This window comes from Manacus vitellinus, unplaced genomic scaffold, assembly GCF_001715985.3.
Source record: "Manacus vitellinus isolate BGI_N305 unplaced genomic scaffold, ASM171598v3 scaffold_32_pilon, whole genome shotgun sequence".
NCBI lineage: Eukaryota > Metazoa > Chordata > Aves > Passeriformes > Pipridae > Manacus > Manacus vitellinus.
In genome coordinates, this window is record NW_021940460.1 from 2,900,806 (window position 1) to 2,916,941 (window position 16,136).

At 51.6% G+C, this 16,136-nt stretch overlaps 1 protein-coding gene across 1 annotated transcript in view; it reads left to right on the top strand.

Moving 5' to 3' along the window:
* Positions 1-15,915, top strand: part of LOC103759496 (eosinophil peroxidase) — an 18,947-nt gene extending 3,032 nt beyond the window's left edge. Inside the window, exons 4-14 of the mRNA XM_029961239.1 lie at positions 195-370; positions 2,366-2,486; positions 3,091-3,220; positions 4,272-4,478; positions 5,024-5,339; positions 7,909-8,069; positions 9,880-10,126; positions 10,518-10,688; positions 12,568-12,805; positions 14,341-14,555; positions 15,756-15,915. Of these exons, the coding sequence (XP_029817099.1) occupies positions 195-370; positions 2,366-2,486; positions 3,091-3,220; positions 4,272-4,478; positions 5,024-5,339; positions 7,909-8,069; positions 9,880-10,126; positions 10,518-10,688; positions 12,568-12,805; positions 14,341-14,555; positions 15,756-15,784 (2,011 nt within the window). The 3' untranslated portion in view covers positions 15,785-15,915. The remainder of the gene's footprint in view (positions 1-194; positions 371-2,365; positions 2,487-3,090; positions 3,221-4,271; positions 4,479-5,023; positions 5,340-7,908; positions 8,070-9,879; positions 10,127-10,517; positions 10,689-12,567; positions 12,806-14,340; positions 14,556-15,755) is intronic.
* The last annotated feature ends 221 nt before the right edge of the window (positions 15,916-16,136 follow it).

The following is a 16,136-nucleotide window of genomic DNA, read 5'->3' on the forward strand; positions in this document are numbered from 1 at the left end:
TGGGCAATTTGAGAGATTCCCTTCCTGCAGCTCCCTCTGCTCCTCTGCCAGGGGTGCTGGGAGCAGCCCTGGCCTCTCCCAGTGACTTTGCCTTTGCAGTTCAGAGCAGGGACACACCAGGAAAGCTCAGATGTGGAACCTGCAGCACTCCTGGCCTTGCCCCAGGTCAGGTTCTGTTTTCTTCTCCCTTGCAGCATCAAGCAGCACCTGCAGGACGATGCCTTGAGCCCGGCAGAGCTCCTGAGATACTTCAAGCAGCCCGTGGAGGGGACCCGGGCGGCCGTGCGGGCGGCAGATTATGTGCAGACCACCCTGAGCCTCCTCAAGGAGAAGCTGAGATGGGCTGTGAGGGGGGACTTCAATGTCACAGGTGGGGATCTCCCTGTGCTGGGAGGAAGGCAGAGGAGGAAGACACCGGGCTTGGCCACTGGGGCTTTGTGGAGCCTGGGAGGAGGGAAGGAAAGGAGGCTGTGATGGACCATGACTCAAACCTCTCCCACGTGGCTGCAGAGAGGCAAAGCTGAGTTCTTTTTCTGTGCTCTCTTTCTATTTAAAAAAAAATGGTTTAGGGGTTTGTCAGTTAATGAAAGTGTTTTGGGGCACATCCCTGGCCCTTTCTGCAATATAGACGTTCATGGACCAACAGATCAAAGCTTGAAGGACTTTGGTAGATATTATTCTTCTTCTTGAGCTGGGAATGAGCAAAGCCAGAGATGTGACTCGAAGTAGTTCAACATCAAGGAAGGCAATTCTTCTGCCAGGCTTCAGCCAGCACTAAAGTCACTGCCAGACTGTGCTGCACCAGGGACAGGATGCTGGAGAAGGTCCAAATGGAGAATGGGGAGATGTGAGAGGACATTTCAGCTGTGTCTGAGGAACAATATCCTCCCTGAGGTGGAATCGTGGCTCCCTGGCCAGGCCAGTCTGCTGAGAGCAGGAGGCAGCTTAGAGGCAGAAAGAGAAACAGCTCAGGGAGATACAGGGAGGGCTCCTGCCATAAAAGGTGAACTCATGGAGAGCATGGAATGGTTTGGGTTGGAAGGGATCTTAAAGATCATCTGGTTCCAACCCCTGCCATGGGCAGGGACACCTTCCACCAAGCCCTATCCAACCTGGCCTTGGGCACTTCCCCAGCATTCCAGTAAAGCACTGGCAGGCCAGGACACACATCCTGGGGTGTCCCAGCATTGCTCCAGGATGGGGTGAGCTGGAAGAAGATGGCAGGGCTGGTGGTGCTCAGTTCCAGCCTCTCCATCCAGGAATGATGCTCCAGAGACCTGCCAGGCCAGCTGGTTGCCACCTCTCAGCTGCAAGCCCAGAGGCTCCTTAAACCATTCTGCGACCCAAACTGTTGGTGGCAGCAGTGACCAGGAAACCTGTGAGGGACTCAGGACTCGTTTGAGCAGCAATAGCAGAGAAGGAGCATCTCTGCTCTGGAACCAGGCTGGGAGAGCTGGGGGTGTTCACCTGGAGAAGAGAAGGCTCCAGGGAAACCTGAGAGCCCCTTCCAGGGCCTAAAGGGGGCTTATGAAAGAGGGAGAGAGACTTTTTACACTGGTAGACAGTGACAGGACAAGGAGGAATTAAATTTTAAACTAAAAAAGGAGAGATTTAGATAAGATGTTAGGAATAAATTGTTCCCTGTGAGGGTGGGGAGGCCCTGGCACAGTTTGCCCAGAGCAGCTGTGGCTGCCCCACCCCTGCAAGTGTCCAAGGTCAGGTTGGACGGGACTTGGAGCAACCTGGGCTAGTGGAAGGTGTCCCTGCCCAGGGCAGGGGCTGAGATGAAGATGAGCTTTAAGATCCCTTCCAACCCAAACCATTCTGGGATTCTGTGATTAAGGCTTTGCTGGCTGAACTCAGCCACTGAGCTCCCATGCAAGGGGAAATCTCCACGGTGGAAACACAAAGGCAAAGTCTCCTGGTGTGCCCAGCCATGGGATGGTTCTTCTCCAAGCTCAGAGCAGTGGTGGCACTCACTGGTGATGCTTCCAGGGGGAAAAACTTGTAACATCCCCTGGGGTGGCTGGAGCTGTTTGCATTTTATGGTGGAAAGAAAAAAGGGAGAGGAAAGGAAGGAAAATATAATGCTAGAAAATCATTCTGCTGCTGCCCAGGCCTCATGTGTAATTATAAATGAGATTCGACCACAGCTTTGCTGGGTTTGATGCTTTCCAAGCCAGGAAAAGCAGCTTTGTTGCTCCTCAGCACCTCTTTGAGCAGGAAGGTCTTAAACAACAGCACGTTGTGGTCGTACAGGCGATGCTGTGACAAGAAACCATCCCAAGGGTACAAGAAGGAAAACCTTTCCCTGAGCCTGGGCCAGTGTGTTCCTGAGGGCTTGTTCCCCCTTGTTCCCTGGCAGATTTGCTGACTCCAGCTCAGCTGGGGATGATTTTCAAGGCCAGTGGATGTGACCAGCAGGATAAGAAAATAAATTGTGCCTCTTCCCGCTACCGAACGATCACCGGCGAGTGCAACAACAGGTGAGGGGCTGAGCTGGAGGGCTGGGGGGCAACAGGGCACGAGGAAATGGCCTCAGGTTGAGCCAGGAGAAGTTCAGGTTGGACATCAGGAGGAATTTCTTCATGGAAAGAGTTGTCAGACATTGGAAGGGGCAGCCCAAGTGGTGGAGTCGCCATCCAGTAATTACCATTCAGTGATGGCCTTCGAAAGAACCAAACAGCACAGGAACACTCCCAATCCAAATCCCCCAGTTTCTATTCAAGGTCACTGGGAATGCCATTCAGAAGCCTCTGGCCCTTTTCCCTGGCATTAAGCCTCCAACTTTAGTTTCCACCCCTGGTCTGACGTTGAGGGCTCTTCTTCAGGCCACATGACACCAACGGTCACCTGAGTTCTTGCCTGGGAGAAACTGAGGCTTGGGATGGATTGTTAAAGGTCTTTTCATACCTAAACAATTCTATGATTACTGTTGTTATCATTATTAATCCTGAGGTTTATTGGTGCAGCAGCTCCCGGATCGTTGTCCGGTCCCATTCCAAGGTCCACGTCTCTCCACATCCATCTTGGCTCTGCCATGATCCTGATGACGTTAATTGTTTGCTCTTCTTCCACTCCCTCTGGCAGGAGGCACCCATCCCTAGGAGCCTCCAACAGAGCCCTGGCCAGGTGGCTGCCAGCACAGTACGAGGACGGCGTGTCCATCCCCCCTGGGTGGACAGAGGGAAGGCGCTTCTATGGATTCCCTCTTCCCCTGGTAATGTTTGTAACAGTCACCTGAGAATGCACAGTCAGGGCCTGGGGATTGTCAGTTCTTGGGCAGGTCACAGGCGGCAAAGTGTTCACCCACCAGCTGGACTGGGGGATTGGAGGAGGAACTTGGATTCACCAGCTGCAGAGTGATCCGATGAGAACATCCAGGGGGATCCATCAGAAGGGCTCTCTAGCCTTCAGGAAAAGCAAAGGAAAATCAACCTGATTATGTAGAAGCAACGAGATGAAGAAAGAATCATGCAATGTGTTCTTTTAAATTGAGTGCACTTAAGCCAAATTATTTCACTCACCTGTTTTTTGATTTGGTTTGTGGCAGCAGGTCGTCTCCTGAAAAGCAACGTACCAGAGGACAAAGCGAGCAAAGGAACCCCCAGAATTAAAAATATCTGGCCAGAAATTCTGTGGGGGGGTCCCTGGGTGGGTGATCTGGGTGTGTGGCTCTGGTGACACCTGAGTGGGAGCAGGGACATTGTGATGTGCCTTCTGGTCACTTGGATTTGATGCAACAAGGGCACTAATGAGGAGCTCCCTGACTTTCTGAGTTGTGCCTCGTGCTCACGTGTCCACTGTACTTCCTAACCCTCCTCCAGGGCACAGCACAGTGCCCACTTTTGTGCAGTAATAAATGAAGGAAGAACTGGTGTGGGAATTGTGATGGGTGGGGAAAAGATAAGAAGGGAAGGCAGCCTTGGAATAATTTAAGAAATTCTCAGTGACTATTTTTTCCACACTTCTATTTCAGAAATGTCTTTTACAATCTGTTTTGTCTCCCTTTGTCAGGCTTGCTTAGCTCCTTCCTTAAGTCCATCAGGGGATAGTCTGGGCCTAGAGGCTCAGAACCCCTCCTAGAGCCAGACCAGTGCAGTGCTCAGTGAAGGGACACTCGGTGACACCTTCCAGCGCCGACAGATTTGGGTGGTTTTTTGTCTGTGAAGCACCAGAAATGCCTTGTGGAATTTCACTGACCACCCCACGACCTGGTGCACCCCTTTGTCCAGGTCATTTCCCCACACACGTGTCCTCCATCCCTGCAGGTCCGGCGGGTGTCCAACGAGATTGTTCGCTTCCCGCCCGAGCGGCTCCGGCTGGACCAGCGCAGGTCCCTCATGTTCATGCAGTGGGGGCAGTTCATTGACCACGACCTGGATTTCAGCCCAGAAACCCCAGCCAGGTTCAGCTTTCGTGGTGAGATAGACTGTGACACCAGCTGTGCCAAGAGGCCTCCTTGCTTCCCCATCCAGGTACAGCCAGCCTCCTTCTTCCAGGGGACACAGGGAGAGGGCATCTGCCTTCCAACCAGGAGATGGTGGAGACAGGGAGAGGGAATCTTCCAAGCAGGAGATGGTAGTGGCTCTCCCAGTCCTTGGCCATGGGGGAACATCCTCCCAGAGCTGGCCAAGGGGGTTGGAACACCCTCTGTGCTGTCCCTGGGTGTCAGGCACAGTCACAGAGATACTCTCAGGACTTCTGGGGATGGGCCTGTGCAGGGATGAGGGTTGGACTCGATGATCCTTGCGGGTCCCTTCCAACCCAACCTATTCTGTGATTCAATCCAATATATATAAGTTATAGGGAAAAACTTTAGGAATCCATAGGACTGTATGGAAATCTAGGTGTCTCCAGGCTGTTTGGGACTTGGACTCCTAAAGGAGCACCTCTGCTGTCCACCTGACCCTCCATATCAGGCTTTATGACTGATCTCCACCCTACCTGTGAGGTGACTCTGCCACAGCCGTGCCTCACCCCGCGGCTCCTGCTGACGGATTCTCCCGTTCTCTTCCCTCAGATCCCACCCAACGACCCCCGAATCACCAACAGGAGGGATTGCCTGCCTTTCTTCCGCTCTGCCCCTGCCTGTACCCCGGGCAGGGGGGTCCGGGAGCAGGTCAATGCCCTCACCTCGTTCCTGGATGGCAGTGTGGTGTACGGCAGCGAGGTGGCCGTGGCCAGGCGGCTGCGGGACCGGAGCCGCGGGCTGGGCCTGCTGGCTGTGAACCAGAACTTCACCGACAGGGGCAGGGCCTACATGCCCTTTGGGCCCATGAGGAAGGAGCCCTGTCTCAAGGCCAGTGGGGCAGCTCGAATCCCTTGCTTTTTTGCAGGTAAATTGGGTGTTTTCACCCTTGACCTGAAAACCAGAGCGAACAATTCCACTGGCTACGGTCGGTTCTTCAGGTTTTTCTTCTCTCCTCTTTCCCTTCCTCTTTCCCTTCCTCTTTCCCTTCCTCTTTCCCTTCCTCTTTCCCTTCCTCTTTCCCTTCCTCTTTCCCTTCCTCTTTCCCTTCCTCTTTTCCCTTCCTCTTCTCCCTTCCTCTTCTCCCTTCCTCTTCTCCCTTCCTCTTCTCCCTTTCCCTCTCCTTCTTTTTCTTCTTCTTCCTATTTTCTTTAATGTTTTTCTTATTGAAGGAGGAAACGGAGTGTAGCAAGTCATGAAAGGCTGAGACAGGTTGTGCTAGGCAGGAGAAAGGTCTTCACCACCTCCAAGTCTTCTTTGTGATGATAGGCCTGGAGTGAATCTGTCCCATTTGTGCTCCAAAGAAGGGTCCAGAGTGCCCTGGGAACCAGTGCCATGGTGGAGCCAAACAGGCACAGAGTGGCAGCCCAGCCTGGAGGCAATGGTTTGTCCATATTTGTCATTCCATGGCCATCTCTATTCCTGCAGGATGGGGACAGATGTGTGGGTGCTGGGCTGAGTCAGCTCCTGGAAGCATTTGCTTGTGTTGCTGCACATCAGAGTTCCTGCTGCACTGTGAGAGGAGCTGAGATCCCAGATGGAATGAGAATGAGGCCAACTCCAGACCATGGTGACCTTCTAAGATGTCACCACTGAGAAGGCTGGGGGTGCACTGGGAGCCAGGACAGTCCATCAGGACAGGCTCTGGCTTCATTTAACCTTTGTCATGATTTTGGTATCCCCTTGACCACTTCTTCAACAAAAAGAACTCCTTTGGTCCTGGGCACAGCCTCCCAAACCCAAACAGCCTCCCAGATCTGTGTCCCCCTTCCAGCCACATCACTGCACAGCCACCACCCCCTTCCCACCTGCTGCCCTTTGCCATCTTCTCCTATCCCCAGCTCACAGAGACAGAAGTGACCCCTCAGAACCTGGGCATTGCTCCCTTTTCCCTGGCCCAGCTGGTGAGGATCCAAGCCTGGGGAACCCCAACAGGGACATTTCTCACACAATTTGTGGATTAGTGTCTCGCTCCCTGGTCTTTTTCTTTTGGAAGCAGGACCTCCTGGCTCTGCTGGCTCTGCCAGGCTGAGCAGCTCTGGCACTGCTGGAGAAAACTTGAGAGCACAACAGATCTCATCAGCTGTGGAGCTGCTTTCTATTCCCGTGGCCCCCTGTATATCTTGTCCAAGATCCTCTGTGCAGCATCCCCAAGGTCCTTGGATACCATCAGGACCTGGTGGTGGGACCGGTGGGACACCTCTGCTTGATGCCATCCTCCAGCTCCTCCTGTGAAGTTTTTGGTGTTTTGTGCTCCCTCCAGCCTCTCACACCTCTATGTCTGTCCCATCTGTTCCATGTCTTCACCTGCTCCCCTTGGTGAAGACCATGTGGGACCTGTGGCCAAAGGCAGATGCCCAGTGAGGAGCAGAGCAGGAATATCAGATACTTTCCAAGGTGGAAATATCAGGTACTTTCCAGCCCTCTAGACTGCAGGGGCAGTTCCTGTTCCATAGCTGGAACATTCCCATCAATGCATTCATGGCTGGTTCAGAAGTGTCTTTGAAAATTCAGTGTCTTATTTGGGACTTTTCCGGTCCCTGAGAACTGGGGGGATTTCACATGTGCTGTTGCCTACCAGGGCTCAGCGTTGCCTCCTGGAGCTCTGTTGGAAGCCCTGGCTGGGTGAATTCTGCTCATGGAAATCTCACAGAGCTGCTTTTGTTTGTCCTTCCGCAACCCCTCACAGGGAGCCTTTGACAGTGGATGAAAAGGGCTCTGTGCTGGGAGCAGGAGTAAATCCCTCTATTTACTATGGGACAGGGGCACTGAATGCAACATATTTGCTTTTCTCTGAGTGCTTCTTTATCCTCCCATCACCTGCTTGCTCTTGGGTTTCCTGCCCCAGATGTTTGAAGAAGGATTTGATGTTTCATTGTGGTGCTGTTTGTAATTTCTTCCTTCAAGTTGTGACTCATTTAGCTTTCGCTTTTCCTCCCCAGGGAGCTTGTTTGGGACTGTCATCTTGCTTTGGCCACAGTTTCAGCCGGTTTGAAGGAGACCTTCTGACTTTCAGAGCCCTCCTGGCTTCCCTCTGCCCATCTTACATTTCTCTCTTGACTGTGAGACCAAATGTCTCTCTGACATGGCAGCCTGGATAACACCTACTTGTATTTAACTCCTCAAGTAAATGCTACAGCCCTTAATTGAAACAAACCTTCCCCATCTCTCTGCGATGCTGAGCCCAACCACGGTGGCATCTTGGCTTTTGCTGCCTCAGCAGAAATTTGGCTTTTCCCTGGTGCTGCCCAATCCTGGGCGCTCTGACCTCGCTTTCCTTCTCCTCCTCCTCCTCTGTGTTTCTCCCCCGTTTTCTCCGCAGCGCAGGTCTCCACACATCTAAAAATTGCTCTGTGCACACTTCCCGGTGGGATATTCCCATTCCAGTGGGAAGCAGCCAGGCACAGGGCACTGCCACTCAGCTGTGACCCTCCTAGGTGACACCAGAGCCAGCGAGATGCTGGAGCTGGCCTGCATGCACACGCTCTTCCTGCGGGAGCACAACCGCCTGGCCAGGCAGCTGAAGAGGCTCAATCCCCACTGGAATGATGAGACCCTCTACCAGGAGGCACGGAAGATCCTGGGAGCCATGATCCAGGTACCATCTCACACAGCCTGGCTCTGCCTGCAGTCTCACAGCATTAACGTGAGAGGCTCTGTTGGGATGGGGTGGCCAAAGGGTGTGAGGTTTTTGGGGTGCAAAGGCCCAAATTCTTTCCACCAGCCCCTTTCAACCAAAGCAAAATCACACAGACATCCCTGAAGTAACAAGCACAGAGGGGTCCCCCCCAGATCTGGGATGTCCCTTTGCTGTTAAATTCAAAAATTGCTTGGTGGTTTCTAACTGCACTTTTTTGTTCGAGCAACAGGCAGAGAAGTGAGAGGAAAAGTTTTTCTAACCAGTGTTTGGTACCTGATAAAAATGGTACTGGAAATTTGGATTAAAATTCCTCTGGGTTGGCAGTCTCCTCCTCTCAATGGTTCCCTGACCATGGCAGGGGGCTGGAATGAGATGATATTTCAAGTTCCTTCCAACCCAAACCATTCTGGGATCCTATGAAGAAGCCCCACGTGCTGGTGGGTGCAGCCTGCCATGGTGTTCCTCTGTCCTCTGGGGCAAAGAGCCCCTTGGAACTGTGCTGCACCCCAGACTTCACCCTGAACGAGACCTGAGGGTCACAAAAACATTTCTGTGCTTGGGAAGGACCTCTCAAGGTCTCTTGTGCAGCCTCTAGTTTGGAGCAGGACCAGCTTCAAAGCCAGATGAGGTTTCACAGGCAACACAAAAGGCTGGTTCTTATGAGAAGGAGACATGGAGTTCCCAAAGGCAGTGCTTAGTCAGACCTAGTTGGAAACTTGTCTTCTGAGCTGGCTTAACAAGCAATAAAAACCAGGAATATCAAAATGTTTAAGTTTTTTTTAACTGTCAATTTAAATATTATAGTATTTTTGGATAAACATGTTAGGTAAGGCAATGTGGAGAGACTCAAAGGGTTGTCCTAAAGGCATCATCTCCATCACTGTGTTGACATCAATGGTTTTCAGAAAATTAATCTATTTTCTTCTCCTGACACAGAATTATTTTTTTTTTTACTTTTTTTAATTATATTGTGGCACTTCCTCAATATCTCAGAGAGACATGAGGGCAGGGTTGGAATCCTCTGCTATGGGAGGGCTCTCAGGGCTGCCCATGGGTGGTGTCATCCCATGTGCCAACGCTGCCAACGTTATCTTTGCCATCTCAGGGTGCAGTTCTGCCTGGCTGATGGGAGACAATATCTGGGAGGGTTTGGCATTCTCAGAATCAATTAGGTTGGAAAAGACCTCTGAGATCATTAAGTCCAACCAATTATTATCTTGCTCTGACCTATCAAAGCATTGAGGAACAGAGGCCGTGTCTGGGGACACCGGAGTGCTGAGCATCAGGGGGTAGGTAAGAGGGTGTGTGTGGATCAGGCACGAGCAGTGTCCGTGCTCCCTGGTGGTCCTGGGGTGTCCATGCTGGGGTGTTTTCACCCAGCTCCCTGCATGTTCATGCAAAGCTCCTCAGTGTTAGAGGGTGTGGAGATCCCTCCATGCCTGGCCAGAGAAAGCAGGAGCGTGGGCAGTGCCCTGCAGTGCCCGTGTCCGTGTCTGGAGCTGCACATGGACAACTGCAGAAGAGGTTTTGTGGAGAAACAAAAATGTCCCTCCACAGTGGCAGGGAGGATCCCCACTGGGCTGCCAGAGCAGCTGGGTGAAGGTGTGGCGAGGTGAAAGGCGGGTTGGCCCTGGGGTGGTCCATCCATCCCATCAGAGCAGCTCCACATGACAGCTCCTGTCGTTTGACAACACGAACGACAACTTTGCTTCTTCAGAACCTGACAGCCAAGACACTGATGGTTCATCCTCTCCTTGTTTCCCCCTAGATCATAACCTACAGGGACTACCTGCCTCTCCTGTTGGGATGCAGGTTCCAGCATCTGATTCCTCCTTACCGGGGCTACAACGAGTTTGTGGATCCTCGGATATCCAACGTCTTCACCCTGGCCTTTCGCTTTGCCCACGCTTCAATTCCCCCCACTGTGGGTCGCCTGAATGAGAGTTACAAGCCCATAACACCAGAAATTCGACTTGGAACCTCCTTCTTTGCCGTCTGGAGGATCCTTCAAGAAGGTAAAGCCTTTCTTGCAGTGAGTTTATCCCGCTCAGCCTTTTCCGCCCTCTCTGGATGAGCTCCTGCTTCAGCCAAATTTAAAAGCACTTTGTATTAAGTGTATTTTGTATTAAATGACCTCTTCAACCAGCCAGAGTTTTCCCAACAGAGCTGTTCCCCTGCAGTCAAGTGCAGCCCATCACGTTACGGAGCTCGTGGTTTGATCCCTTAATTGCTGTCGCCTCCAAGAACATTATTCAAAGCACTTTCTAATTCTTTGAGGGCAGGAAAATTGATTCTCACGTAGCAGAAGCTCATAATTAAATACAAGCCGTGCTCAGCTCTCTCGAGCCTGTCGCACACCCGCCGGTCTCCCCGCACTGCTCACACGTCCCTGTGTCACCATTCCAGGTGGGATCGATCCCTACCTGCGGAACCTGATGGCCAGCCAGGCCAAGCTGATGACGCAGCAGCAGATGGTGGTGGACGAGCTCCGGGACCGGCTCTTTGAGCAGGTGGAGAGGATTGGCTTCGATCTGGCCGCGCTCAACATGCAGCGGAGCAGAGACCACGGCCTGCCAGGTGAGCTGCTGTGGGAGCAGGGCTGCCCGAGGAACTGGAAATCAGGCGCTTCTGCTCGGGCACTGAGAAACATCTCCAGCCCATGACTGACTGAAATTACCTGATCCTTGTGGGTGCCTTCCAACTCAGGATAGTCTGTGATTCCCTGATGCTCTTTCCCAAACCTTTTCCTTGTTTCTGGATGACCACGGGTAAGTGGGGGGAGGTTGGGCGATGCAGGCAGAGCCTGGATGAAGCTGGAGGAGACGTGTGAGGCAGAACACGGGGCATTGCACAGAGCAAAGTTTGCTGTTCGGTGACTGACTTGTATTTTTCAAATAGAAAAGTTGGTGAAGGTATTTCAGCAACAAGTTTGCAGGAGTGGAATTAGGGCCAGAAGTCCCCCGTGGCTTCTCTCCAAGCATCTGTAGTGGTCCAGCCCAGCCCCATGTGACTGGAAGAGCAGATTCCAATATGTGAGAAAAACCTCATGGTAATTTCTCTACAAAGACCGTGTCCCAGAACAAAAGACATGTCAGAACCACTCTCAGGGCTCCGCAAGGGGCAGAACCAGTGTAATGGCATTGCAAGATGCTCTTGAGAAAGAGATTGTTGGTGGGACTCCACAGCTGGCTCCTGGTGGGTCGTTGCCCAACACTGTTATTAGTCTGATGTAAGTGCCTGGAGCTGCTGTGTCAGTAAATCCTTTGGAACTGTGATGAAAAGTGAGCTGGATCCACAGGTTTGAAGCCCAGTCGGAGGCTTTGCAGCACACCCAGGGGCATGGCCAGGTCACAGGATTGCTCTGCCTTGGTTGAAAGAGAAGGCTGTGATTTTTCCATGCTTTAAGTAGGAACATCATTGTGCAGGACCTCTTCTGAACCACAAATCCTGAGTTTCTAACTCTGACTCCAGACCTGCCATAGTGGAATTCACATATATTTGTGAATTAGTGAGTTTCTGAATTGGTGAATGTGTGGTTAGCTTTGGGTCTCAGGCACCCTGAGTTCCACTGTACTGGTATTAGTCAACCACGAAGGTGGTGATGGCACAGCAAGGTCAAAACAACCTTCCTAATTGATTTTTGGATGAAGAAAATTCTCAGTCTCCTGGAATTATTTGATAGTGGTGTCATCCAGGCATATTAGGAAGGAATATTAGGAAGGAATTGTTCCCTGTTCAGGTGGGGAGGCCCTGGCACAGGTTGCCCAGAGAAGCTGTGGCTGCCCCATCCCTGGAAGTGTCCAAGGCCAGGTTGGAACCTGGGCTAGTGGAAGGTGTCCCTGCCCATGGCAGGGGGTGGAACAAGACAGGCTTTAACGTTTTGGCTTCCAACTCAAACCATTCTGTGCTCACAGCAGAGGTTTTTTGTCCACCAAGAAGCAGAATTATGCACCAGTTGTGGCCCAGTGGATTTTTGGCTGTTTGCAGTACAGGAAAAATTAGTCCAGCTGGCTGAAGCTGGACTAACTGATGGCTGAAGTAACTTGGGCTGCGTGGTGTGGGATGGCTTGTCCCTGTGACTATACAGGGACCAGCTGTGGGGAAGCACTTGGCCACTGTCCTGTTGTCCAGAAAGAGGGACCATCAGCATCTTGTCCAGGTTGAAGGCAACATCAGCTGCATCCCTGCTGAGTGGAACAGAATGTGACTGGAAGGTGGTGGAACATTTCCCACCAGCAAAGATCACCTGCAAAGTCATGGCCCTCCCAAAACAGCATTGAAAGGCCAGGCAGGAGGAACTGGCTCTGGAGGAATGGGAAGTCAATGGCATTAGCAGAAACATAAAAAAAATGCTTTAAACATTTTGGGGCCCTCCCTGTGTCCCAGCTTTGGGAAAGAGAGGATAAGGTGGTGGTAACACGTTACTGATCTGTCTCTGATGCCCAACCACTCGCAGGTTACAACTCCTGGAGAAGATTCTGTGGGCTCTCAGAGCCTTCTGGAGTGAAGTCCCTTGGTCGAGTGTTGAGGAATCGGGATCTGGCCAGGAAGTTCCTACAGCTCTATGGGACCCCCAATAACATTGACATCTGGATTGGGGCCCTTGCAGAGCCCTTTGTGGAGGGAGGCAGAGTTGGGCCTCTCATGGCTTGTCTCATTGGCACCCAGTTCAGGAACATCCGAGATGGGGACAGGTAAGAGGGGGAGCTGGTAATCCCAACCCCAAAGGACAGAGAGGCTGGAGTTTATGGAGATTTCCTTAGGCAGATTTGGAAACTCCCAGCTGTTTATTGCTCTTCTTTTCACTATTCCAAACATTTCTTTCCCTTTCTGGTGATATGCCCCGTCTAATGGTTGAGATCCTGGGCTGAGATCCCTTCCCAGCCGAGTGTTTTCACTCTCAGCCTGTTCACAAGTCATTACTTGTGCAAACTGGGTTGCCCTTCTCCATGTGGGAATGTTGGAGCCCTTTTCCTCCCTCAGATCGGTGCTCTCAAGGTGTTACTGTGTGTTCAACCAGCAGCTCCCTCCAGCAGGAAGGGGAACATAACAAAAACCTTAGCAAGAGAAACAGGTACAGCTCTAAAGGTGGGAAAACCAGGATCTGGGTGGATTGACTTCATCCAATTGGAGCAAGATCTGTCAGGTCCAAACTTATTGCGCTGGAAGCAACTGCTTAGCATCTGCTGAGGTGGTGGTTCCTGCTTTGAGGAGCTTTGAAAATTCACCTGCAGACCAAGGGATGGTGCTGAAGGACTGACACACTTCCAGGCTTTTTAGGGAGTAGAAGAGGTGAAATGTTCCCTCTTGGTTGGGTCCCAGCTCAGCCCAAGCTGCTCCCCCAGCACTGGCAGCATCCCTGTCCCCTCCCTGCTGTGCCTGTAAAACTCAAACACCTGCTCACCTCCCAAATTCTGAGCTTGCAATACACATTTTTGTCCATCTCAGTGTCTTCTGTACTTCTCAGGGGTCTTGGAGGTGATTTCTCACTGTTTCTCCTTTCTGAGCTGGAACTCCATGATCTAACGTGTAGCAGGGTTTGGTCTTTGCTTGCACCAAGATATGAGTTGGAGTTTCCTTGTCATCCAAAATCCCTTCAGCAGCATTGAGCTTTGAGCATCCCTGAATTCCTCTTCCTCCTTGAGGCTGCTCAGGGGCATCAGGTGCAGCAGTGCCCCATTTTAAGCTGCATTTCTGAAGCAAGATCCCTGTACCTGCCAGCAATATTGCCTGAAAATGGCATCACAACCCCTGTTTCTGGGAAGCAGTTCTGCCTAGAAAGGCTTAGGATGAGCTCAGACCCCAGTACTGGGAGCTTAGAGGCAAACAGTCCATTGCACATCTAGAAATCCTCTTCTTATGGTAGGAAACAAATGCTTTTTTTTTTTTAAAATGGGTAATTACGTGGCTGGTTCCAGCACAGCAATCATGTGGCTGTAACCAGGGTCTGTGCAGCCTTTCCTATTTGAAAGAGGAGCCTGTGCCTCATCTGAGGGAACACAGGGCAATTAATTCAATTGCAGCTTTATTATAAGTCCATGGACAAAAAAAAAAAAAAAAAAAGGCAAATTAAATTATCCAGCTGGTGAGTCAGGGCTCTTGATTTAAATAACAGAAATTTGAATTTGTTCTTGGCAACAGAACTGTGTTATTGGTGTTAATGTGGGAGTCCTGAACGTGAAGAAGCCAGAAGGCAAAAATCTGTTGTGTGTCCTTGTTTCTCCTGCAGGTTTTGGTGGGAGAACCCCGGGGTTTTCACGCCTCAGCAACGCCGTGCACTGGCCAAAATCTCCCTGTCACGAATAATTTGTGACAACACCGGCATCACTAAAGTTTCAAGGCACATCTTCAGGGCTAACAGGTACCCCGAGTACTTTGTGAGCTGCAGGCAGATCCCAAAGCTGGACCTCAGACCATGGAAGTCGCCGTGCACCAAGGAGCAAGGTAAGAGCTTCCCAGAGCTCCTGCCTGCAGGCGCGGGGGAGAACCAGAGCCAGGGGCTTCAACCAGAGCTGCCTGATGGGGCTCTGGGCCTGTGTGCCAGGTACACCCCCGGGACATGTGCCAGGTACATCCCTGGGATGTGTTTGGGCTCTCCATTTTATCAGGTGCACTGGGAGTGGCTCCTCCAAAGTGCAGATTTTCCAGCCCTGGCAGTGCAAGACCAAGCCAAGTGCCCTGTTCTGGGATTCTGAGCAAAGGCTGAGGGAGCTGGGGCTGTTCAGCCTCCAGAGCAGACCCTGAGAGGGGCCCTCCCACCATGTGTCAGGGGCTGCAGGGAGGGGGCAGAGGATGGAGCAGGCTCTGCTCGGGGGGCCCAGCAATGGCACAGCAGGAACGGGCAGGAACTGATGCCCAGGAAGCTCCAGCTGGACAGGAGGAAGAACTTCTTCCCTGGGCAGTGCCCCAGCTCTGAACAGGCTGCCCAGGGAGGGGCTGGAGTCTCCTCCCTGGGGAGATTCCAGAGCCCTCTGGACACAATCCTGTGCCCTGTGCTCTGGGCTGGCCCTGCCTGAGCAGGGAGGTGGCACCAGTGACCCTCTGTGATGCTTTCCAGCCTGACCCATTTGGGATTGTGTGATTTTTTTCTGACTAGAAGACGTTCCAGTTTAGGTCTTTGCTGTGATTCCCATGTTTTTCTGCATGGAAAGCAATGTCCAAATTGGGAAGGCTGGTCTGTCTGTCTGTCCAGCTGCTTGGCCTCTCTGTAGCACAGCTCTGTGCTGTCTGTCAGCACATCCTGGTCAGGCCAAAAGCAGCTCTTCATTGGAACAGAGATTCCCACTCTATGGAAGAGATCTTGGAATTTGATTTCTGCTTGTATAGCTCTTGCCTGTATTTCTATTATTTCCCTCTGCCTTCAGGATTTGTAAAATCTTGATCTTTAATGCTTTCCTTCCAAATTCTCTGAAGACCCTGGGAAGTAGATGTAGGGAAGAGTGGCTGTCCCCTGGGAAAGGCAGACTGCTCCAGTGCCATGCCTTTTCCTAACAGAACATCATCCTTCCTTTGCTGACAGTCAGGCCCTGTCACGCTCTCATAATTCCAGTTATCAATCCTTCTTTTCCAGCTTAACCCGTGGAAATGAATCCACAGCTATGGCAGGTCCTTCTCTGTTAACACACTGCTTTTTATCTCCTCTAGAAGAAGATTCTGGTGACTTTAAATGCTGAACACTGAGGATTCCCCAGAAGTCTGGACTTGGGAAGATGCTGGGATTTGTTATTATTTTTTACTGGCTTTGTGCTTTTGCTGCCTGCACTGTTGCTGTCATTTATTCAACTTAGTTTGCACGAAGCCTTTCCAGTGGGATGGAGCCCAGCAAGAAAAAACTTCATGAGGAGGTATCCCAGATCTGGGAAATCACTCAATATCACACAACCAAGTGAAATGAGTTCTCCAGAGGCTGATTCCAAATCTCACCAGCTGCTGCTTTGGTCCACAGAACCACACACTGTTTTACCAGCACGTGGTTTGGACCCTTCTTTCAAATTTTGCAACCCCCACCAGAAATATCCAGGTCAT